Source organism: Pogona vitticeps, chromosome 2, assembly GCF_051106095.1.
Source record: "Pogona vitticeps strain Pit_001003342236 chromosome 2, PviZW2.1, whole genome shotgun sequence".
NCBI classification, from domain to species: Eukaryota; Metazoa; Chordata; class Lepidosauria; order Squamata; family Agamidae; genus Pogona; species Pogona vitticeps.
This window is the reverse complement of record NC_135784.1, coordinates 188,092,066-188,117,029: the sequence shown is the minus strand read 5'-3', so window position 1 is coordinate 188,117,029 and position 24,964 is coordinate 188,092,066. Positions and strand designations below refer to the sequence as shown.

The following is a 24,964-nucleotide window of genomic DNA, read 5'->3' as shown; positions in this document are numbered from 1 at the left end:
TCTATAGAAAACTGATCATCAGAATGTTGACATTTTTATCTGAACCACTGGAAGAAGGAAATGTGTGCCTACGAAAAGGGTCAGGACTCCCATCCTACATGATTCGAGTACTTCTGAGTAATGTGGAGTCCTAATTCTCAACACAGGGTGCACATTAATCGCCCAACAGGTTGATTTATCAGAATGTTCTTACGAAATTCAACTTTAAATAAACTAATTCTAATCTGGTGTAATTAATATTTATACGTGCTGATGACATTAATACTCCAGTAGAGGATTACTGTATTAGCCATCTTCTTGCAAAATTCTGTCACTGTTTTGAGTTGCTATAGTGGGGAAAAAACTGTACCATCTTCAGAAAATTTGGACAGAAAACCACCTTGGTGCTGTCCTGTCCTCTTGCATCCATCCTTGTGGATTTTCAAGGACAAAGTAAAAGGAGGCATGTTCGATTGCGCAAGCTTGGATAATACAAGGCACTGCTTACACTACAGATAGCATTTTTGTGCAAAATGCCATCAGTTTTTAAGATTTGGTTTGGCAACTGTGCTTACAATTGGATTTCAAGAGCTCTCCTTCACAAAGCTAGTCTGGTTTTGTAGTCAGGGTTGTCTCCATCCATCTCATCTAGCTTAATTCTACACCCACACACCCACACAAAATGTATATGTCAAGTCATATAATATATAATCAAATATGCTTTTCTTGTGTATATGAAATATTTCTTGTTCTATTTATAAATCACAGCTATTTTAACAGGAAATATTCTGCATGAAATCTTTAAGTAATACATGCTGACTGTCATTCTTTTCTAAATTTTGCATTAGTAAAACAAACTTCATTTGACACCTGATATATACATTTTCAAGCTCTTCATTCCCAGGTATAAATGAAATATGGTGATAAAAATCATCATTTGGTGAATGAAATAAGAAAAGCTAGAAAAACAACTGTACAGGCAACACCTTTGTTTTCCATTAAATACCAATTTTTTTCTTTCTATGTCCTCTCATCCTTCATTCCTTTTTGCTCATTCCCAATTTGAAGGGAGAATGATCTCTGAGGTCCTATTTATTTATTTCCTATATGTCCCTCCCTAATGGTAATGGTATCCAAATCCCTGAGTCCCTGAGCTGCCAATATTCTAACATATTCCTGTGTGACCAGAAACAGAAGTGGAGATGGGGCCATACTGGTAGGAGCCATATTGACCGGAGTGGAGCACTACAATGCTAGAACGTAGTTAAAAAATGGTGCCTGGCAAGTTTAGCCCATGAATGGCACCAGTGAGTGTTCTTTGCTTTTTTCTATGGAGGTCATATAGTTTCCATTCCTCAGATGACAAACAGCAAAGTTATGCACTTGAGGACAAAATTCTACCCATGAGTCTGTGTTTCCTGAGCCATTTAAATACTCTGCAACTTCTGCAGGACTGTCCTGCAGAACGGCACCTCTGCTGAGACACAGCTGGCAATTTTGAAGAGCCTGAACAAGGCGCTTGTTGTGACACTTGTGGGTGCTCTATAGATTCTGCTAAGTAGCTCTTAAGTACTAAATCCAGCATTGCTGCGGGATAGTACAATGGCACCTGGGTTAACTTATCAACATGCATTTTTTTTAAAATGAGAGATTAAATAGAATTTTCAATGGGTACTAAATAGCCTCTTATATCCAGTAACAACTTACTTCAATTTCTTTCCCAGGAGAAAGCTGACTCAGATGGATGGATCCACCTGCGTTATGAAGCATCTTCACAGGACATTTCGCTTCGTTTTGAACTAGATCCTGGTATTGGCTGACCACTCTGCAGCATGACATTAAACAAAGGGAATCCATGAGATCACAAGTATTGCCCAGATGCAAAATAAATATCTGAGTCTTTTTGTGTGTTTGCTATGATGTATGCAAAGAACAGCTATTGTTCCTTTATTAAAATCTTCATGTCTCACAGATTTTTTTTTATTTGTAGTGCTCTCTGCAATTTCTATAAACAGTATCTCAGCTGTTGTTGTGGCAAAGGAACAGCATAATGACAAAAACACATGTGGGAAATGAAAAAAAAGCAACCAAAGGACAGACAGGAACATGATAATGGCACCACGATGTGCCCGTTGTTTTGCCAAACTGTGTACAGAACATTCCCCACCGATCCATGCAGAAAATGTTCTACCTTGACCAGAGTAATAGTAAACAAAGGAGTCAGAAACAACTGTTCCTTCATGTTTAATAAAAGCTGAAAGTGAGACACCTTAAGAAAAGATTAACTCCCTCCCTGCTGCAGAGGGACCATGGGTTTTAGGAGAAGAGTCAGTTCCCAAACAAGGCACCAAAGGAAACTGGGGGACAAATCAAGAGAGGCACTGTGGCAAGAGGAATAGTTCAGCCACTTCTAAGAGTCATGAAAAAAATTGATTGACTACCTACCGTTCTGCTTCTGATTTTGAGCCAATAAGAAAACTGCAAACAACAAAATACAGCAATTACAGGCAGGATTAGGGGAGCAAAAACAAACAGCATATGTATGACAATCTGGGCAACCCCTGGCTAGAATGCCAATGTTCTGTAAGTTTTAGTGTTGAATTAGGACTGGGGAGACTTAGATTCAAATCCCATTCAGCTCACTGGGTGACTCTGACCCATCACCATCTATTAGTCTTACTGAAGATGAACGGGTGGAAAACTGCAGCCTTGGAGGAAGAAAAGGATATTAACATAAAATATAAATAGCTACTAGCTAACCTCCATATTTAGACACAACTTACTTATCAATACAAGACAAAGGGAACAAACAGGAAAGCTAATACCCGCAGGTTCTAGAGATATTTAAATAATTGACTATTTTGCTGTATTTATCTTCACAGTCATTCTGACAGCGTTCAAATGTACCAATCAAGTATGCTCTTACGTCTCAATAAGAATAAGCCCAGTTAAGCCTTGAGGTTGCAAACAATCTTCACCATCTCCTTTACTGGACCCGTAAGGATACTGAAGTTTTTACTTCCAGTTTTATTAACTGTAGCTTGTTGTTTCACTTAAACCAAGACAAACTGCAGTTAGCCTTAATTATGCTTTATTAAAACCTTTCAGCTTCAAGTCACTGTTTAGAGAAGTAGCTTGTTTCAATAAACTATAACTGGAATTAATCAAGTTTATGGTGTGGATGTAAGGTTAAACTGTGGGTAACCGAAAATGGGAAGCAAACTTCCCATCTTCTCGCAGTGACAGTCCAGTAAGAGGACCTGCCTTGGTGAAAGGGGATAGGAAGGGCGTGACTAAGCCTTGCCAAGACTCATTCATCTAACACCAGGAGATCATAATTTATCACTATGGCTAAATACAAACACTGACAATAATGATCAAATGCGGATTTATGTTCTTTAGAAACATTTCCCATATTTATAAAATGCAAATGAATCATACAATTTCACCTTCCCTAAATCAGCAGAAATTTGTCCCCAAAGTATTTTTTTTTAATTATGATAGATGGCACTGTCACTTTTCTCCAGGATCGAAGACAAATGCTACTTACTGTGATGCAGTGACGGGGCTCTCACTATCTTCATCACTTTTTATCATCTGTATTTTACCATAGTATAATGGATTTCCCATGGACTGAAAAATGGTCAGTTTTGTTTTCTGAGGATGATTTCCATTTTCAGACTCAAAGATATAATCATCTTTTATTTCCTATGGAAGAAACAGCTATTTATGCAAGCAGCTAATCTCCCAAAAGTTCCTGTAAACACATACACTAAAATGAGGTTAACCACTGGAGAGCACTTCAGAGAATATAAACCACTTTTTAAAGACGTTGAATGTTATGATTACCAGGTTATTTGGAATTACATAGATACATTATTATTACAAAGAACTCTGTCTTCCGAACCATCTCCTTAAACATTGCCTTAATCTCCCAAACTCTTCATTTTCTCTTGTAAGGCCAGACTAAGCTGAGATTTAAGCTACAATAGCAAGAAACCAAAAACCATGGTGTACAATTGGAAATCATCTTAATACAGTGGTGCCTCGCTTAGCAACGTTAATCCGTTCCAGGAAAAACGTTGCTAAGTGATTTCATCACTTAACGGAATAAAAAAGCTCATAGAAACGCATTAAAACGTGTTTAATGCGTTGCTATGGGCTTCAAAACAGACCTTATGTGAAGATCCTCCATAGGGGCAGCCATTTTCGGTGCCTCTAAAGCGAGGCAAAACAGCGGGCAGCCATTTTGTTTTTCCGGCGGCCAATTTGGAACCGCCGATCAGCTGGCCGAAAATAGGGGCTTTGCGATGATTGCTTCCCCGCGATCATCGCAAAGCGATTTTCCCCATAGGGGCCATCGCTAAGCGATGGCTCTGGCAATGGGCAAAACCCCATTGCTAAGTGATTTCATCGCTCAACGGAGCGATCTCTAAGCGAGGCACCACTGTACTTATGGGAGGGGTTCTCGCTGTAATCTGTAAAGGACATAGTATCTCCTTACTATGTTACTGCCTTAAGCTCTACCACGTTCTTAATGCTTTTGAGGCATCTAAACATATTTTATTCACTTCTCTAGAAGCCTAAACAAGGGCACTTCTGTACATGAAACACTATAACCACAAACATATTCAAATACATTAGTTTCCATTAAAATCAGAAATCACATCCACCCAATTTTGCCAAATATATAACCAAACAATAGACTAAACCTTTCTGATTGTTCAAATACTTCAGTAAAATTCCAATACACTCTACCTATCAAGAATAGAAATGCAAATTGGTTCTATTCACAAAACCACCAGCAACATAAAATTATTGCCAAAGAAGATAAAATTAGCCTGGAGAGTCACTCCAGGAGATCAGGTGGCGATGTTCTGCAAAACACTAACCTCTTTTGAGTTCCCAGACTATCCTTACCTTCTTCCAGAATAATGTGAAATGAGAATCTCAGTTTAGTCATTTTAATCCACTTAAATTCTGATTGTTCATTATGCCCTCATTTTTATTTATTTATTCATTTTATTTTTTAATCTTATATGCCATCCACACTACCCAAAGGTCTCTGGGCGGATTACAACCATTTAGAACACAAAGTCTCCCAACTGTAGAGAAAGTTACTCACATGAGCTGGCCAGACCCTTGGCTGTGAGTCATCAGGTTTGATGGATTTTTCTACTTTAGCATATTTTTCCACCTTAATATATATAAGAGAACGATGTGTTAAAATGTCAGTATGTAACAGCAACAGCAACAATTGCTTCAGTGTTCATAAACAGCAAACAAGCATAGAATTGGATTAAAAGGATATCAACATTACAAAGCTATTTAAAAAAATCAGACCTATTAATGATTCAAACTGTTAGCAAGAAGACCAGAACCCCAGGAAGGCCTTCTCAGATTATGATACTTGGAACTGCACAAATGCATTAGCAATACACAGAGAGAACACAAAATATTTCCAGGAGAAGCATGAATATTAGCCGAAATACAAAAAGGTCCAGTTTGTATGTGTGCATGCATCTTGATGGATTTCTCCCTGTGTATATACAGCAAATATTTGTAAATAGGCCAAACTTTTTTTTTACAACCAAGGGAAACATCACAAAAACGTGGGGGTTCTGCAGAATTCCTCAGCAGTCAGGATGCGAGAGAATGCACAGTGTAAGGGAGGCAAGGAAATGGCCTCGGCTTCCTCTCTACTGTATGATCTTTTGGTTCATTTTAACAAAAATATTATCAATGTATTCTCAAAGGCTTTAATAGCCAGGATCTGATGGTTGTTGTAGGTTTTTTGGGCTCTTTGGCTGTGTTCTGGAGGTTTTTCTTCTTAATGTTTCGCCAGTCTCTGTGAACGGCATCTTCAGAAGACAGGAGTTAGAATCCAGTACATATGTGTTTTGAAATAGGATTTCATGTCCAACTTGTTTCAGGGCATGTTCAGCTAATGCCAATTTTTCCAGTTGTTTTAATCTGCAGTGCCTTTATTATATTAATATTATCCAACAATAGTTTATAAAACATTTTCTTAGGGGTCAACACAGCTACCAACAGACAATTCCAACATTAGTTCCGATTAGACTAGAACCGTCAAAATCAATTGGGTGTATCCAATTCAATTAGTCTACTTTAATAATTATGTGCCATCAAGTTAATTCTGATTTATGATGACTTGAGATGGGTATGAATCACTTTATGCCAGGTTGTTGTGAGTTATTGGAACATTCCCTTTCCCCACTCCTCTGCTGGCATGTGCTGTTCTCTCCCTCCTCTTTGTGCAATCTTCCAGTACTGGCAGGAGCATAGGCTTCCCTTCTCCACCTCCTCCAGCAGCCGCCCACTCAGACGAGGAGGCAGGGCAGGAATTCCTGCAGCACTGCCTTTGAGTGGGCAACTGCAGAAGGAGGCAGAGAAAGGAAGTCCGTGTTCCTGCTAGGACTGGAAGGTCGCACAAAGAGAAGGGAAAGAACAGTGCACAGTAGCTGGTGAGTGGGGGAGCTGGGAGGAGGAGTAGGGGAAGCGAATGTGCGGCACCATAGGTGCTGCACCAACAACTCACAACAATCCTGCACAAAGTGATTTATGCCCATATTTAATGGCAACCCTTTTCGGGGTCTTCTAGGCAGAAATTAGTTGGCTGGATAGGCCAGTAGTTTAGGTATCTGGCTACGGAGCCACAGATTTGATTCCCCACTGTGCCTCCTGGGTGAAGAACCAGTCTGTGTAAGATCTTACCAATAGATCTTTCCAACCCTCAGTTCAGCGGCCAATATCCTACTCAATATTTATGTGTGTGGAGCTCCAACTGCGGAAACTGCCACAGCCATCTAATCAGGTGCCACTAGGTCACGCAACCAGGCAGAAAGTGGGCATCTCATAGGTAGCTGCAGCAACTTCTGTCATTGGAACTCTGAACATATTACCGAACAGAACATTGGCCAGAGCATTTCATTTTAAAAATGACATCCTTCTTAAACTATTTATTCACATGCTCACAGTATACAATTTACCTTCCTTTCAGAAGTGAAAGACAAATAGTGTTTCATTTCCAAATCCCATACATTCCTTGTATACTCACATCTACATCAGAAGGTGCAGTCAAATAGCAAGGATTCCGTTTCCACATATCTACACACTAAGAAAAGACAGAAAAAATACAGCCACATGAAAATAATCATTAGAGTGAAGTTTCCTTATTTAATTTCCTCCCCCCCCCCCTTTTACAGTTATACATACATTTCCAGCTTTGGAAATTTTGAGGTCATACTGCTGGGATCCTTTCCTTTCCCTTCTTTTTTGCAAATAATCAAACAACCTGAGCTGCGGTGGAGGTGGGCAATGAGACATTTCCTGCTGGCGACTGAAACATGGCCTGGAAGATCTCTTGAAGCACCTGCAAGACATTGAGAACATTAAAAGGAAAAACAGACATAGTGGATCAAATTTAAATACGCTTGCGCTCACACAAACAACTAGCCAACAATTCAATCCTAAAACCTGCTATACAAGTTCTTTATAACATTCCTTGTTATCAATGAATACCTGTTTGTTACATGTTAGTTGACTACAGCCAAACTTCTATGTGTTCAGTTCTTAAGACTTCTGTTCTGGGATAAATTTGTAGCAAACAACTAGTTCACTGGATACTGTTAAAAAATTATACGAAATGTTTGATGAATTAAGTGAACTTTAAATGCATTTCCACTCTAAAGTGACCTATTTGCCACTCCAAACAGATTTTTGCAGGGACAGATACGCTTTATATTACCGTTTCAATGGGCGAGTATTCATCTTCTGCTTGTTATAAAGAAGTCTGTTTGCTGTGCAGGTTACAGCAATTGATGGATCGAGACACAGAGGTTCAGCGGTAGCTAGTATAAGCTGGCTTTCTAGCAGGAGTTTGTCTTCCTAAAACAAAAACAGAGAAGATTTTAAATCACAACAAAATACCATTGTAATTTAGTACATGGCTACAATCCTGTGGACACTGTCTTGAGGGTAAGTTCAACTTATTCAGGAAGAATACTTAAAACAGTATTTTTGTCACTCTTCAACATGATACTATATAGCAAAAATACAATATAAAATACAAATACCAGGAAATGATCACTCAGTTTCTAGAATATGCCACTGCTTCTAAGTGGAAACAGAGAGAGATGGAGATTATGATTATTTCTGGTTGTAAGCAGTTTATTGTTCCAGCGGTGTGAAAGAAGACAGGGCCTCAAAAAAAGAACTGCCCAAACCCGACCCCTGGTTCTTAGAATCTGTTCCCCTAAGTACTGTTATGGTTTTTGGCAAAACCTTAACAAAATTATACTGAAACTGTTATTAAAATATAACGCATCATACTTGTTTTACAAAACTGGACATTTCGGTATAACAGAAGAATTGTAGCCTGTACATTAGTCATTGTTTTACTGTCCTCTTTTATCAGTTACAACTGACGTGTGAGACTGGACAGAAATCTTTGTGTGCAACAAGGTTGCTCTGCTTCTTCCTTCAGTAGGAAGCCACTTCTTGACTCTCCCCCTCCAAGTCACTTCTGAGGACCAAGGGGCCTTCCTGAGTGGTATGGGACACACTACGGAAGATAACCTAAGAAAGTATAACTAGAGGGCTGGAATTGGAGATCCCCACCGTACAAGCCTTCAATTCCTGAAAAAGACCTGATTAAAATCAACACGGGGTGGGATGAAGAAACACACAAAATAAAGTTTGGCCTTCTAAACCTAGGTAAAGGTTCCCCTTGACATTTAGTCCAGTCGTGTCCGACTCTAGGGCGTGGTGTTCATCCCCGTCTCCAAGCTGTAGAGCCAGCGTTTGTCCGTAGACAGTTTCCGTGGTCACGTGGCCAGCGCGACTAGACATGGAACGCCGTTACCTTCCCACCGTGGTGGTACCGATTTATCTACTCGCATTTACATGCTTTTGAACTGCTAGGTTGGCAGGAGCTGGGACAAGCGACAGGAGCTCACTCCGTCATGTGGATGCGATCTTACGACGGCTGGTTTTCTGACCTTGCAGCACGGCGGCTTCTGCGGTTTAACCTGCAGCGCCACCACATCCCTTCTAAACCTAAGAAAGATGTTAACCTAACCTTATCTCTGACATGTTAGTTTACATTCAGAAGATTAAATGAAGGCACATCCAATCACCTGGACCTGAGCTGTAGTTTGAACTGGGACAGCCCAGATGTAAGGACTGCCACTGCAGTAAGGGCTATGCAACTCCTGAATGGAGTATCATAGTGCAACATAAATTGTTACGGCACCTCCTTGGAATATGAAAACCTCTTAAAACCAAGGTTACAGCTGCTACACTAGTTACCTGGGTCCATTTGTGGTTGTCACTTGTAATGGAATGCACATCACAAACCAAAGTCTAGAAAAAGAAGCGAAACCTTTTGTTACTCACACAACAAAGAATATTTAAGTACATTAGTTCAGAACTAGGTTTTTAAAATTAAAATAATGCTGTTTCTAGAAATATGAGAAACTTGCCTGCATTGTTGGACGTAAAAGAATATGTTTGGTTTGGTAAGTTGAAGATTTCTGATTACCAGACTGTCTATAATCACGTATTTCTGTTATCACACATCCGCAGTGAAAAATGTTGATCTATGTAAGAGCAAAAATAGATTTATCATGCATTCTTTATACATTTTCTGCGCATGTGAAAGTTCTTCAACAACTTCAACAACAATACATTTCAAATTAGGTCATGAATTTTCAAAATTTATAATCAGAAATTAAGGCTGAATTCAGACTTTAGGGCAACTTATGGTTTTCATTAAACACAGTTTAGAATACAAAGTATGGTTTGACTTTATAGACATGTAAAACAGACAGGCCACCACGCAATCATTTATATTTTTTTACTGACATTTGAGTCTTACTGTGTTCAACAAAGTTTGCATTCAATATCCAGAGGTGTTCATCTGGTTGTTTATTTTTTGTTTGTTTGTTTGTTTTGCATTTTCAACAGTTTAGTTAGTTCAGTCCTGTCTCCATGGTGTAGTAGCCACTGAATTGGGAAGGGAAAGCCATCATAATGGACTGTCCATTCAGCTACCATATAAAAATAGCACAAACTATAGTTTCCATACTTCAAACAGCATATTTCTTCCCTCTGGTCTGCCAGTCAATTACAAAACACAGATTGACCAGTCAAATATTATGCCAAACCAGAGTTAAGCTTCACACGGTCATTTGTTTGGTGTGATGTCTAAGAAAACTATCACTGTAAGTCAACTGAGACCTAAGAATTAAAATATGCAGGTATTTTAAAGATTGCCTTAACATGATTTAATACTGATATAACTGAATTGCAATTATTCTATGAACCGGTTTGTGGAGTGACACAACATATGAGGGCAACAACGGGATTTGGCTTCAGAGTAAGTGAAATTAACATCAGTCATGGTAGCAATCTGCAGTTAATTAGCAAGGGTCTGGTCACATGAACAGCCCCTTGTTAATTAACTACTTCACTTACTTCAGAGGAATAAAATCTCAATAGGATTGTGGCTAATAATGACTACCATCAGGACACAAAAGAAATACAGCTTCAAAGCTGAGAACACCTCTGGGAAACATTTCAAACCTGAGATTTTTCTAGGAGATCAACTAAAATAGGAGGGAGCTCTTCTGCATCCAAAAATTCAAGCAATTCTCCTTCTTCATAGGGTAACCGCAAAGTTTCTGAATCTGCATTAAAATAAGAGAGTTTTAAAGAAAATACATTTTGTTTTTTAGATTGTGATTTTATTATGTTACATAACATGGAAAGCTAAAGAGAAATGTTTTAAGAAGGTATCAATTGAATGCATTATCTAAAGAGAGGCAGGCTTGATCATTCATGAACTTGCTACAAGAAATCTGTTTATGGTCATACCAAGTGTATAGGAGGCCAAAAGATCTTACGTTTTCTACATTCAGGCTTTTTCTAGTTCTATCCTTGGGAAAAGACAGCAAAAGCACGGACAATACATTTCTTTAAGGCACATCAGCGCTAACGTTACCTGAGCCATTTTTTCCTCGGAGCATCAGTGAATATCCTTCGTTTCCAGGATACAGGTTCACCACAAGGCATGATAATGTTTCTTGCATACTTAACTTCTCCAACAAGTTCACATTTCGTCTCAGCTTCTGCTTTAAAATGGACAGTGTTCATGAAAATAATGCATAACTAACAGGGTTAGTTAATGGTTTTTCAGTCATTCTCTTACCAAAGTCTAACTTTCCTTCATAATTTCGATTTTAATTGACGAGTGTGACAGAAACATTATTGATTTATTTGTTATTAAATGTATGTTTCTCCCCCAAACAGGACAGTAACAATAATTGTTTTTTAAAAAACTTAAAATGCAAATTGTGTCTTCCAGGTAATCTTGATACTGAGATAACACCACAAGATTGAGAAGTTGGCATGAGAATAGCAAAGCGGCAAGAAACTGTCCAGTTAGCCAAGGTTCAGGAAGGGTTTTTTCAACCAAGTTTCATCAGTGCCTCTTTTAGGTACATTGTGAAGCTTCCCTCATTCACTCAGCCAGTCCCTTATGGCCACTCTTACAAGCCAAAATGATTGAAGCTCCAGCTTACATAAGTTGGCCCTCACTTTTCCCTCCCACACTTTCATCATGAACAAACTGAAAAGAAGGGTGGATGAAAATAAATGACTTTTTAAAAATAAAATTAAAAATGACTTTTTATTTAAATCAGATCTTTTTATTTAAATTGGATTTTCTTAATAAAATGCCTTTTGAGGAAAAATCTAAAGATATTCTATTTAAGATACATTATAGTCTAAAGGTTATTCATCTTGAAATAAGGATTAGTTTTCCATTGTGCAGCATGAGCCTGTATATTCATGCAATGTTTATATTCTTTTGGTAAATAAATTCCATTAATCCATTTACAATGTCATGCTCTCCCAGAGGTTCATTAGGCAATTTTTCTGTTTATAATATCTTATTTATGATGCCTGGTTTTATACTTCTCAAAACTGAATTTGTGTCTGCAGAGATCACAAGCCTCTTCTTCAAACCAAAACTGTGTAAAAGACACAGAATGGAGAACAAGACCTTAATACTAGTGTCCCTTTGCAAATCTAAGTACACAGAACCAACTCCTTGCGTTTTAAGAGCTAAGTTAAAAAAATGATCCAAAGGAAGATAATATTCTTTCTACACCAGCAGAAGAAGCTACTGCTGTTAAAAGTGAAATCATTACTTCAACAGTCTCTAAATCTAAGTGCTTAAATGACTTGTCCAGTTCATTGGTGGGATTTTCTTTAAAACATCATCAGTAAACATGTATTTCTTGAATGGTTCCCCTTAGCTCTGAAGTTTATTATAGTTGGCGCTGTAGATGGATGACTGCCCATATCATAGCTAACTCTGCTTCCTCAGCACTTAAGGTTTGATCCTGGGCCAGATATTAACAATATTTGTGAGAAAATGAGCTGGAGACAGTGCTTGTCCCATTTGGTTTTTTCATGCTTTTAATTTAATTCTGTCAGAAATGGTTTCAAGATAATCAATCAGTACATGTTCAACATTTCTCTTATGTTGAGAATTTTGGCTATGACAATGTCATCTGTTTTCTCTCCATTTTGTTCACAAACTGTCATCAGAAGAGGCCAATTCTTAATATAGTGCTCAAACAGTCCACTACCGAGTTCCATCTTACATTGTGTAGGTGGTGTTAGCTTTGTTCCACCCGTTCTTTTCAGGGCTGCTGCTGAAAAAAGATTGTTACGCAAGTATTTAGCAATGCCAATAACATCAGCCTTTACTTCTGGAACACTTAAATCTTTGACTAGGTGGTGCAGCAAATGAGCACTGCGAGCATATGCTATTAGCTTTCTATTCCCTTCCTGCTCTCCTGAATTTCTTCTCATCTTGGATACATTTGCAGCATGGTCTGTGACCAAACTGCATACTAGACACTTCTTGTACAAGTATTCTACTGTGTGTGCATTTCCTGGCATATCAACTGTTCCTGCAAGGGCATTCACTTCTTCTGTTATTATACAAGCACATACAACAGGATCACTGTGGATATTACTCTGCTCATCAAGACTTAGGTTAGCAATTTTACTCTCTACAGCTGTTCCACATCGCTCCATTTTTCTGTCATATCCAGCAGTTTCCCTGCAATATCTGCTCTCCTGGATGGATTGTTTCCTGGTCTCAGTGACTGAACTGTATTAATGATCTGTGGATTTTCAATCAGATAAAAAAAAGTGTTTATCACATAAACAAAATGGATCCCCCCCCCATCAATTAACTTTTTCTAATTAACTGTTTTATCATGGACTTATCTATGGTGGTTCCTGGCTGGAGCTGCGAGATGTGTTAACTCTCAGCTTTGCCCACCTGTGTTCTCAGTGCAGCAGTAAGCTACAGTAGACCTGGGAGGTGGCACTGTGATTTAGTTCTCTTCACCAGGTGCCCAAGTCCTACAGCCTTCTGGGATCATGTGTGCATATCTGAAACGGAGTGCCCAGGACAGAATCCCACCCACTTCACTGCTCAACGTTCTCCCTCCCTGGGCTTACCTAGTTAGCCTCAGGAACCATGCTGGAGTCCTTTCGGGTTCTTATTCATGTTGAGACCCACTTGTTAGGAAAGGCTCAAGACTTCATATATTCCATGACAACCACGGGTCTGCCCCAAGTGGCATCTGGTCTGACTCATGTAGCAGAGCACACTTTATGCAGGAGTCGGGGGCTAATTATAATGATCCATTGCAGGAGGCTGATGGATCCAACTGATTTCCTGGCAGCTCTCAGAAAGCTTCCTATCACCTTGGCATGCCATTCTACTTGATCTTTTCAATAAATCTTTACTGAAATATTTAACACAACCCTGTTTTATGCAAACAACTTAGATAACTGTTAAGGCAATTCATAAACATTCTGTCAAGACAGTACAGTACTTAATCTCACTTTGCCACTAAGTTGAACAACATTCACTAGTGAGTTTCACCAGCTGATTGCAAAATGCAGGCTGCTAATTCAACAGCACAGACCGATGGTTTGGCAAATAGGTTCCACATACCTTTATTTCAGGTTCCTTATCACATTCTTCTAGATACAGTTCATACAATTTTTGAAACAGAGACTTTCTAAAATTGAAAAACAACATGAAACCCTCTTGAGTATTAATGTTATAAAGGTTTATGCTATATTATATTTGTTGAACCTTGGCATACCCAAGGACATTGTCGTTTCAGAATTTCTAAACACTTCTCACCTTCCACCAGATAAATATTTCCGTTTGGGAGGCCTCTGGCGTGCACTTTCAATAATATACTGAAAGAAAAGGAAAAAAACCACACATAGAGAAAAAACGTAAGAGGTGCATAGATGGTGCAAGCAGTTTTAAGAGTCATACCATAATAACAGTGATATACCTCTGTCTGCAATAAACTAAGCCTGGCTGATTTATAAAGCTAGCAAAAAGATGACTAATATACAATTTTTTAAAAAACAAATCCATCTGCTTTAAGCCCAGAATTAAAATTAGAAAATGTTTTCTCATCTCCGTAAAGCCATGAAAATGACAGCTAGGGATGAGGCCTTAAACATGTCACATGGAAAAAGATGATGTACAGCCTTGCCTTATAAGTCTTCAGGCCCAAATCCTTACGGGAAAGAGAGAATGCCCCCTCTGCTGACAGTATAGTCACTAACTACCCAGTTTCCCCGAAAATAAGCCCTAGTATGATTTTTCAGGATGCTCGTAAAATAAGCCCTACCCAAAAAATAAGCCTCAGTTAAGTGAAACTCGCTCTCCACCATTGTGCAGCAACCAGAAGAAGATGAGAGGAGTGTATTTGAATAAATGTAGATTGTTGCACATGAAAAAAAAATCCCCTGAAAATAAGCCCTAATGCAGTTTTTGGACCAAAAATTAATATAAGACCATGTTTTATTTTCAGGGAAACACGGTATTCCACTGTCAGTGTCATACATCATGTAATTCTATGGAAAATTCTATAGGTGAGAATCATCTTCCTACCACTACTCTTCAGATGGAATCGGCTCCCCCAGCTCCTTTTATTTACTTAGAATAGTTCTACCCTGCCTTTCTTTCCCAAAAGCGACCCAAGGTGGTCAATCTGACGGCCAGTCTCTTCAACCAGAGTTCTGTGAAAGAATTAAACAGATTCTCCTCAAGGAGTGAACCTGGCTAAGCTTTACATCAAGCGTAAAGTAGCCTTAAAAGGACAACAGCCCTCTTTCTCCATTCTGACAGCAAGTTGGAATCTTCTGATTGCTGTTCCATGCACGAGGGGCCAAATCTACCAGTACTAGTGCCATCTGTCTTATAGTCAGAAACCCTATTGATAGCATCTTCAGGCGAGACTGTTTTCTTCACCTCACTAACCCATGTTCGGTAAGGACACAAAATATTCTTTCTGTTGAGTGTCTCCTGGTGGACCTCTGCTCCACAGGAGGATTTTTTTTCCATTTCTTCTAATGTGCTTTTAGAGAATATTTGAAGTGTTTTAATTCAATGGTTGTTTAAATATGATTTGCTTAATTGTGCTTAAATATTATTTAATTGTCTTTTTAGCTGTATGTTTTTTTTTAATTCATAAGGTGACCCATACAAAGTCCCAATGTTGTAAACTATTAATAAATGAATAAACATATATGCAGGAGACATGGCCTGAGGCCAGTCAGCCATAGCACAACTGGGTAGTCAGTCATCATAACAGGTGCCATTTGGGGATGAAACAGCAAGGAGTGCATAAGGGATGGCTATGCTATACCTCCTTGCCTTTGAGTCTTACAACAATGATATCAAGAGTGCTTCCAAAGGTTTAAGTGGAGACAGCACGTGTAATCGTACCAATTTTGAACATATCAGAGAAGGCCTGATACTTGTATGTAACATTAACACCAGAAGATGCTCAGCTCTACCCAACATTAAGGCGCTGCCTCATCCAAACAGCAACTTGTACATTTAAGGTCCAGACTGGTTTCAGCTCCACATCTCATTAATGATGAATGAAGCTGCCATCTAGGGTACATGCAGGAAGGTATTATCCAGGTTTCTTACAAGGCTCCCAGTAACAAAATATTTGGAGACTTCTGGCTGTTTTTTTTTCCCTCCAGGTAGTGCTGAAGACAAATAAACAATACACTTCAGCCAAAGTCATTCTTGTCTTCTCACAGGCTGTAGTGGAATAGGTATGCTACTGAATACTAGGAAACAAGAGAAACATCAGCTTTCCTACTGACTTTCCAGGAGCCCTAAATGCTATATGCAGAGGCCTCTCTTATTTTCCCTGTAAAGGACAGCTCTTTTGAAACAATCTGTACTTCACAGTGATTTGAGTTCCAAATGAACTAAGTGATTTCAAATGGGTTATTCCTAAGAGTCTCATTCAGCCTTATCTTGAGATGCTGCAGAACGTTTTTTTTCCTTTGTTCAGGTCCTGAAAATGCTCTTCCTAGTGGTCATTAATAGAATTTGCTGGGTATCATGCAACTATATAACTTTCATCCATATATAACAGAGAAACAAACAAACAAAAAGCATTGATTCATATTAAAGACCAAGAGATTTACATTTAATGTGATTTTTTGTGGATTACTATCTATTACGCAGACACAAAGAGTGAAGTATTTATTCATAGGCTTATATGCTTAGTGCCCAGTAACAGCACCGTGGCAAGGACTATCAGTATTACTGTGAATTCTCATTGAAAATATATCTTTTGTTTTGTAAACGATGCAATGCCAAACACCAAGTGTTCCATTTTCGTGGCTTGGGATATTTTTACAGATAGGTCTTTTTCTGCCAACAGAAGGTTAGGAGTTTCAGGTCTAAATGTAACTAACATTGAGTTACTGAAAACAGAAACCGGAGTTTCTGAATTCCTCCCAGCTCTGATGGAAGAGAAGAAAAATGAAGCAAATGAGTTACACAAGGAAGAGCTTTACCGCTTCACGATACGTTTCAGTGCAATTTATGTATTTGGCAATAAACATTTTCTTCATGTACCAAAAGACAAATTAACGTATATATTGACTGACAACACCCTCTACAATATTTTAAACGTAGAACACACGTGCAATTCAGATAACTTATGACTCACCTCCGCACGATCCAGTGCAAGTTCTAAAGCTTGCTGCTGCAAAATGATAAAAAGTTTTCTCAGAAAGCAAAGTAACTGATTAAATAATTTGAAATATTCCTCTACTCTTGTGGTTCCCAACCTTGGGTCTCCAGATGTCAGCAGAGCTAATAGTGAAGGCTTCTGGGAGTTTTAGTCCAAAAACATCTGAACACCCAATGTTGGGAACTGCAGCTCTATTTTATTATACAACCAGAACTATTATTCATTAAGCACACAAAATGTTCTAATGAATAAAAACAAATACTTTGTCTAGTATTCTAAGGCTGTAATTCTTAGCGCTTCTTCCTGGAAAAAATATCACTGAAATTGTTCTGGGTACACAGGCCTGCATAAACCATACATTGTTAATAATAACCCCATGATTTTAGATAATTCAGAAAATTCTGATGCAAATACAAGGTGATCCACATTGTGGTTGAGAACAGCAGCTGCTATGAAGTGACAAAGACCCCAAATGTTTAATTGGCAGTAACTATATTTTTCACATTCTGACAAAGAAACAAATGGTCATGGAATCATGAGCAGATTGAAGACCATATGCTCCTTCCCCACCCTGGGTGCAAATTCTCTTGCTGTTGTCTTAAGCAGTTAAACACTCTGTCAGCATTGGTATTAGTTTAATATTCACCAAAGATCCCATTTAACTACCATTTAAAACCAACAACCATGTTTCAAAGTACGGGTAAAGCTGATTTCCAATTATAATAGAACAAGGTGCCAAATAATTAACAGTGATGCTGGCATGCTTAACCACAGTCAAAGCAGTCATGTGTAATTCACTGCCTATAGGAGAAAGGCAGGAAGGACTAAATTATCTTTTAAGTATAGCAAAACATACAACTGCATAGACTTTGTAGAAGTCATTACTACAAAATGAAGATGTCTAAGCTACGTTCAGAAAACTAGGTCTATTAATTATCTCAGATGATGTTAAAAAGACATGGTGGGCATTATCTTGGTGTTCCATCTTCTCCCATTGTCTCATCCACCTGGACTATATACTTCAGTGAACACACTGACAGATATATTTTGTTGTATAACCTATAAGCAATAAACAAATGATCTTTCAACATTTCACTTTGAAGTATTCACTAGGAGAGGAAGCAGGTTTTATATCCTAGTTTGCAATTTGACTTTACCATTTAAATACAATAAAAAGCATTCTCTCTGCCAATGTAACCAAAACAAGCCATTGTAATATGCAAACTAGTGTGGGATAGTGAAAAATTATGATTCAGGGGATCTGGCTTCAAATAGTCACTCAGCTATAGAAATTCACTAGATGGTGGCACTGGTAAACCCATTCCTTAGATATCCCACATACCTTGAAATCCTCCTGGGGAGGCTCTCTGAGCTGGGAATCGGTGGCCTGGCGCTTGCCTGGCTCTGATCCTTCTTGGAGGACCGTCCCCAGAGAGTACAGCTTGGCGAGAATTTTTCGGCCCCATGGAGCCTCAATTGTGGGGTTCTGCAGGGGTCGATAATCTTTTCAATGCTGTTTAACATCTACATGAGTCCAGTGGGGGGGTCATCAGGGGGTGTGGGGCATTGTGTCATCAGTATGCTAATGACACACAGTTCTACATCTCCTTTTCACCTAATTCAGTGGATACTGTTCTGTCCCCCCAGTGCTGCCTGGAGACTATACTGGAATGGATGCAGTTGAATGGGTTGAGGCTGAACCCAGACAAGACTGAGGTCTTGAGGGTGGGTGGTCCTTCCATCAGCGGTTTTGGTGACTCCCTTTCTTTTGGGGGGTCAACCCTCACCGTAAAGAGCGAGGTTCGCAGCTTGGGGATACATCTGGACCTAACACTTACCATGGAAATCCAGGTAGCGTCCATGGCCCGTTCCACCTATTTTCACCTATGACGGATTGCACAGCTGCAATCATATCTTGATGGGGGGGCCTCACTACTCTTGTCCACGCATTCATAATCTCGAGATTAGACCATGGTAACACACTCTACGTGGGGCTGCCTTTGGGATTGATGCAGAAACTTCAAATGGTGCAAAATGCAGCAGCCAGGCTCCTTAGTGGGGTGAGGAAATATCAGCATATCTCTCCCACCCTGGCTGCTTTGCCCTGGTTGCCCATTCGTTTCCGCATTGATTTCAAAGTATTAATGATGTATAAAGCCCTAAACGGTTTGGAACCTCGATACCTGGCAGATCGCCTTCTCCCACGCAGGTCTACCCGAATCACTCGACAAAGCCAGCAGGGATGGCTGAGGGGCCTTACGCCAAGAGAGGTCCGGAAGGAAAGAACAAGAAACCGGGCCTTTTCGGCAGTGGCCCCTCGGCTGTGGAAGACTCTCCCAACGGAAATCTGCCTGGCTCCCTCGCTGGGTGTTTTTAAAAGCCATTCCCTCCAGTCAATTAATTGATCTTTTTTCTCAATTATCCCATCTTGATAATGTACATATGCATCAGTTAGTGGGTTTTATCATTATGTATGTTATGTTACAGTCGTGCTCCGCTGGACGATTACCCCGCTCTACGACGAATCCGCTTTACGTTGACGTTTTGTGATCACTTTTGCGATTGCAAAACGATGTTTTAAATGGGGTTTTTTGCTGTACGATGATCAGTTCCCTGCTTTGGGAACCGATTTTTGCTTTACGATGATCAGCAAACAGCTGATTGTCGGGTTTCAAAATGGCCACTGGCTGAAGAAAATGGCCCCCCGCTGTTTTCTAGGACAGATTCCTCACTTTACAGGCACCGAAAATGGCTGCCATATGGAGGATCTTCGCTGAACGAGCAGGTATTCAGCCCACTGGAATGCACTGAACGTTTTTCAATGCGTTTCAATGGGTTTTTTAATTTAGTTTGACAACGTTTTCGCTCTACAGCGATTTTGCTGGAACAAATTAACGTCGTCAAGCAAGGCACCACTGTATTTTATCACTTATGTAAGCCGCCCCGAGTAGACTTTGTCTAGAGGGGTGGGGCATAAGTCCAAATAAAGTAAAGTAAAAGTAAAGTATGATCACCGTAAGTCAGATGTGACTTGATTACATGTAACACAAGGTCAGTCTGCTCCAAGTTTGGAGAAAAATGTCATAAACGGTGCATTTGTGAAGTACAGCATTTGTGCTTGTGCTATTAAATAATAATTATGTGCCATTTAGTTGATTCTGATTTAGGGTGACTCTTTGCAAGGCTTTCTAAGTACAGAATACTCGGAAGTGGCCTACCATTTGGTTCTTCTGGATGCACTTTGGGACTGTGCAACATGTCCAAGGCTACACAGGCTGTCTCTTCTCCTAGTCTGAGCCAAACTCTCAACCATTGATTCTGAAGTCAGCGATCTAATTCACTGAACTATTCAGCCAGCAGCTCAGCCTAATAACCATATTTTATTAGAGAAAGATAATTATGTCTGAATTTACCCTATGGCTCTAAGTTCCAAATTTAACAATGAAAAGAACAAGCTAATGCTTCCTACTCCTTTACTCTCCTCTATTCAAAACTAAGAAATTTACAGCAAAATATAAAATAAGTTACCATCATCACTGAAGCTCAGCAACAAGTAAAGCCAAAGAAAATTTTAGATTGTGGCACTGACAGCAGAGTCCATTTTCAAGGCATACTAAAGCTAGTGGGAGAAAGAAAAATGTTTATTAGATAAGGGAAACAAAACATTTGACTACAATGTATTCTCGAAGGCTTTCACGGTCGGGATCCGATGGTTGTTGCAGGTTTTTCAGGCATGGCCAAACAGCCTGAAAAACCTACAACAACCATTTGAGTAAAACTTTATTTTCACTTATAAATAGAAGCACATTTAGTACATCCATCTACTAGAACGAGGCACAGCAAATTCTTCTTTCACAGAGATATGCATTAAAAATTTGCTACGCTGGGTCAAAATCTTGCTTCACATTTAATATAAATGCAGCTCTAACACCTGGTTCATTAACAGAAATGATGGTTGAAATTTATTCAGTTCACCCATATTAAGATTCAACTCAGAGAACTAGGGTTGGAAACAGGCATTACCTTGTCCAACCATACAGATACCACAAAAGTGATTAACAGAATCTCTATATCCCACAATACCTTGGGTATGTGGTTTGGCACATTTGACTGAATAAACTTCAACAGTGCTCTTCCTCATTTCTGTGATTAAAACTTTTATTTGCTTGTGACAGATTCTTCAGGTTTATCTTTGAGAAAAATGGTGCCTCAGAGGCCTATCATTCTGGGTTTGGGCCATCTCGAAAACCAAACCTTTGAAGCTTTTTAATCTGTCCAGACAAAACAGGTACGCTCAACTTGCTAGCCACATAATGTTAAGGTTACAAGAACAGATAAGCTAATTGCGATGTAAATAAGGTAATTGCTAGTCCTTATCCAACATGAATTTGACACAACTCCAGGAGGCAGTGGAAGACAGGAGGGCCTGGCGTGCTCTGGTCCATGGGGTCACAAAGAGTCGGACATGACTTAACAACTAAGCAACAACATGCATCATTATCCAAGTAGACATAATGACCAAAGGTAGGCAACCTGGGGCCCTCTGGATGTTTTGGACAAACATGATCAGTGATGAGAGTTGGGTATTATGCCCACAGTACAAAAAGGGGGCATGTTTTCTGCCCTAATTGATTTGTTGATTTCACTTTGCAACAATTAAAACAGAAATGGAGCACAACATGCACAAGGCTGTTCTCTTTCAAGGGAAGTACTCTAATATTATTCCACAATGATGTACCTTTGCTATATTTCTATTGTTCCCACCCTCCCCTGATGAAATCTTACATTCAGAATTCAATGAGAGAGAGGGATTAATTTTGCTTTTCAAAAAAATTATATTTGAAAAACTCCCCCCACCACCATAATACACTTGCTAACAAGTTGGGTTTGGCCGGGGTGGGGGTAGAGGCGGTGGCCTGGGTTCAAATCCCTTCCCTGGCGCCAGAGAACAAGAATATTTGGGAAACTTTAGGTTAAGATAACAGCCGCATCTCGACGCGTTTGTTGCAAGCCTGAAAAGGGGAGGACAAAAGGAGAGAGTATTCCTTTAGAAAAAGGGAGGGAACATGTAGATGATTAAAAAGAAACAGAAAAAATAAGGAGCCACTTACTTGGGAAACGCTACCCTCGCCCACAATCCTGCGAGTATAACCAAGCATCCTTCTCCTCCTCTTCCTAGGACTGCAAAGCCAGAAGCGAAAAGGGCACAAAAGTCACACTAGGAGGCCAGAACCTAACCCTTCCTTCTGGCGGGGGACACACGACCCGCCCCAGCTCCCTCCCTTCCGCTGCTGAAAGGCGGAACAGCGGCAGCCCGGAGCGAAAAGCCTCCAGAAACCCGGGACGCAGCCCACAACCCGAGCCGCCCCTTCAGCACAACACCTCCGCTTCCTGGACCCGCCCCTCCCAGGTCACCACTTCCGTCGCAAACGTTTCCGTGTCCTTCCGGTGGCGCAGGCAGGGCGTGTGGGCTCGGGGGTTGCTGTGGCAACACGGCAGAGGCGGGAAAGGAGCCCGTTGCTAGGACACCGCGTGCGCAGAGATGTTGCTGCACTCTTCTGTGGGAACGTGGCGGCGGCGGCGGCTCCGTGCGGTCCAGTCGCCTCCGGCTGATGGCGGGTGACCCACCCCTAGGGATGCGCGGTTTCCGAAATGCCCTGGCCTCCACAGCCCTCTCTCCCCGCTCGCCTCCTGTAAATGCTAGCCTGTGGTTTCCTTTCTGTGAATTTCGTTGTATGTGTATATACTTCCAATGACAAATTATTATTATTGTTGTTGTTGTTGTTGTTGTTGTTGTTGTTGTTGTTGTTGTTGTTGTTGTTATTGTTATTGTTATTATTATTATTATTTCGGGAGTCCATTCATGTCACATTGGGTTGTAGTTGCAGGAGAGGTAACCGTGTTAGTCCGTGCAAAGCGTATCAAGCAAAATCCAAATAGAAATAAGTCGCAAAAGGGGGGGGGGGGAACCACGTGGCGCCTTAAAGACTTAAAATATAATAGCGTTTAAGGTGCCACATGGTTTTTGTCTTTTTCCTCTTTGGATTTTGCCGGGTACTCTTACTTTGGTTTTCCTTTTTTTTTTCTCCCCCTGCTGCTTTCAACATTTCCCAGTATTACTGATTTTTCCAGATAATCCAGCAAATCCGGAGAATCATGGTGTCTCAAAAACAGGACAGCCTCAGTTTCAACATTTCTTCTTCCAGAGATAGTTCAGGCTTGATTTGCTCTTGGACCCACTGACGTTTTCTTCGTGGCCCCTTGCCCGCTTCACCACACAAGGAGCTCACGCTATGCCTTCTGACCACTTGAGACGTTTCGTCTTTTCCTCGCTGCCACCAGTGGATTTTCATTTATCCACAATACCAAGAACTGTAAACACTTGTCTGATTACTGCCAACAAATGTTATTTATTTATTAAGGTGTATTAAAGTTGTTCAGATGTTCTTTTATTTAATGCTTATAATCAAATCATTCAAGTGTCATAATTTGCTACATAAACAATCACCACCTAGTATATTTATTGATCTTGACCAGCTTATCACTATTATATCTTATCTCAATCTCCCTGACTATCTCTCTCTCTGCAATTTCTTTCTACCACTCTCAACAACCACCCTCAACAACCAACAATCTACACAATTTTGAAACAAATCATGTTTTTCATTGTCCACTTTTTTTACTGTCCAGGTTTCAAACCCATACCTGGTGATCAGAAATGCTGTATAAGAGGGTGGACATCTTGGTCTTGGCCTCCAGTGACTCACCCTTACACATGATGGTCTATTTCCTTCATTGCTGCCTTTCCAAGTTTCAGTTTTCTCATTTTTAACAGGTCTACATTTGGATCCATCTTTTTGGCAGTCCAGGTTATCCACAAAGCTCTCCTCCAGCACTATGTTTCAAAAGAATCTATATTTAATGCAGTCTAAAATGGCATTTTCCTCTTTTGCAGCTGTATCTCACTGTTGGCTCACATTCAGTTTGTGATCCACAACAATTTCTAGATTCTTTTTTTACATATAGTAATGCAAAGCCAAATATCTATTGCAGATTTTTCATCCACTATAGCCCACTGCCCAAATGGAAAATTCAGAAGGACAGATGCAAATACTGTACAAGGACTTCTTACCCATTTTATTCCAAACTTAGCAATCAGATAGAGAAGCTTGCAACATAATAGCAAACAGAGGTTAGAACAAAAGCAAGGAAAAAGCTTCCTTCATGTGCTCTCAAATTTTATCCCTTGTAAACATGGTACAGTACACCTCAATCTCTGTCAGGAAGAGTTTTCTCCAATCAAGAGAATAGGTTACAATGTGAAAATGGAAAATTCAATTCAAAGCCTGTGTGATGAGATAAGAGAGAGTGGAGAGGTCTCCAAGATTTGTCAAACAGTCTCTTAAAAAACAGTTTACATTCCCTATACATTTCCTGTTTTAATTTCTTATCTACATGCAACATAAATTCTGAGCATAAAAACCAGAGCATAAAAACGAATTCTTAATGTGCTCTAAAAATGTGAAACGTAGTCATGGTCCATCTTGGCTAGCTAGGCATGAGACTTTGTTAACCTGGGTTCCTCCAAAAGCAATGTCCATTAAAAAAAGTCTTATAAAAGTTTATTTTAAAAGAAATAAAAAGGTAAAACAAAATAAAAATTATGCTTGGTTGCAAGCCATAAAATAAAGGTTGCAGGATATGGAAACAGTTACAAAACAAACAAACAAACAAAAACAAAGAATAGGCTTCAGCAGGCTTGGTGCATCCTCGTGGCACAGTGGTTTAATTGCAGTATGGCAGCCAAGATTCTGCTTACTACCTGAGTTCAATCCTGGGTTCAG

At 39.7% G+C, this 24,964-nt stretch overlaps 1 protein-coding gene across 11 annotated transcripts in view; it reads right to left on the bottom strand.

Annotated features, from left to right (window-relative positions):
* SUPT20H (SPT20 homolog, SAGA complex component) overlaps positions 1–22,529 on the bottom strand; it is a 33,176-nt gene extending 10,647 nt beyond the window's left edge. For 5 of the 11 annotated variants that reach the window (XM_078386711.1, XM_078386713.1, XM_078386717.1 and 2 more), the window contains exons 1-16: positions 22,232–22,509; positions 20,649–20,739; positions 17,097–17,132; positions 14,240–14,298; positions 14,045–14,111; positions 11,003–11,132; positions 10,585–10,688; positions 9,483–9,599; positions 9,310–9,363; positions 7,748–7,887; positions 7,216–7,372; positions 7,058–7,114; positions 5,105–5,176; positions 3,530–3,687; positions 2,425–2,457; positions 1,687–1,804 (exon numbers count right to left, since the gene is read on the bottom strand). In XM_078386711.1, the coding sequence (XP_078242837.1) occupies positions 1,687–1,804; positions 2,425–2,457; positions 3,530–3,687; positions 5,105–5,176; positions 7,058–7,114; positions 7,216–7,372; positions 7,748–7,887; positions 9,310–9,363; positions 9,483–9,599; positions 10,585–10,688; positions 11,003–11,132; positions 14,045–14,111; positions 14,240–14,298; positions 17,097–17,132; positions 20,649–20,654 (1,308 nt within the window). In that variant the 5' untranslated portion in view covers positions 20,655–20,739; positions 22,232–22,509. Of the gene's footprint in view, positions 1–1,686; positions 1,805–2,424; positions 2,458–3,529; positions 3,688–5,104; positions 5,177–7,057; positions 7,115–7,215; positions 7,373–7,747; positions 7,888–9,309; positions 9,364–9,482; positions 9,600–10,584; positions 10,689–11,002; positions 11,133–14,044; positions 14,112–14,239; positions 14,299–17,096; positions 17,133–20,648; positions 20,740–22,231 lie in introns of all 11 variants that reach the window. The other 6 variants (XM_078386712.1, XM_078386715.1, XM_078386719.1 and 3 more) reach the window with 3 other exon arrangements.
* Between the last annotated feature and the right edge of the window lie 2,435 nt (positions 22,530–24,964).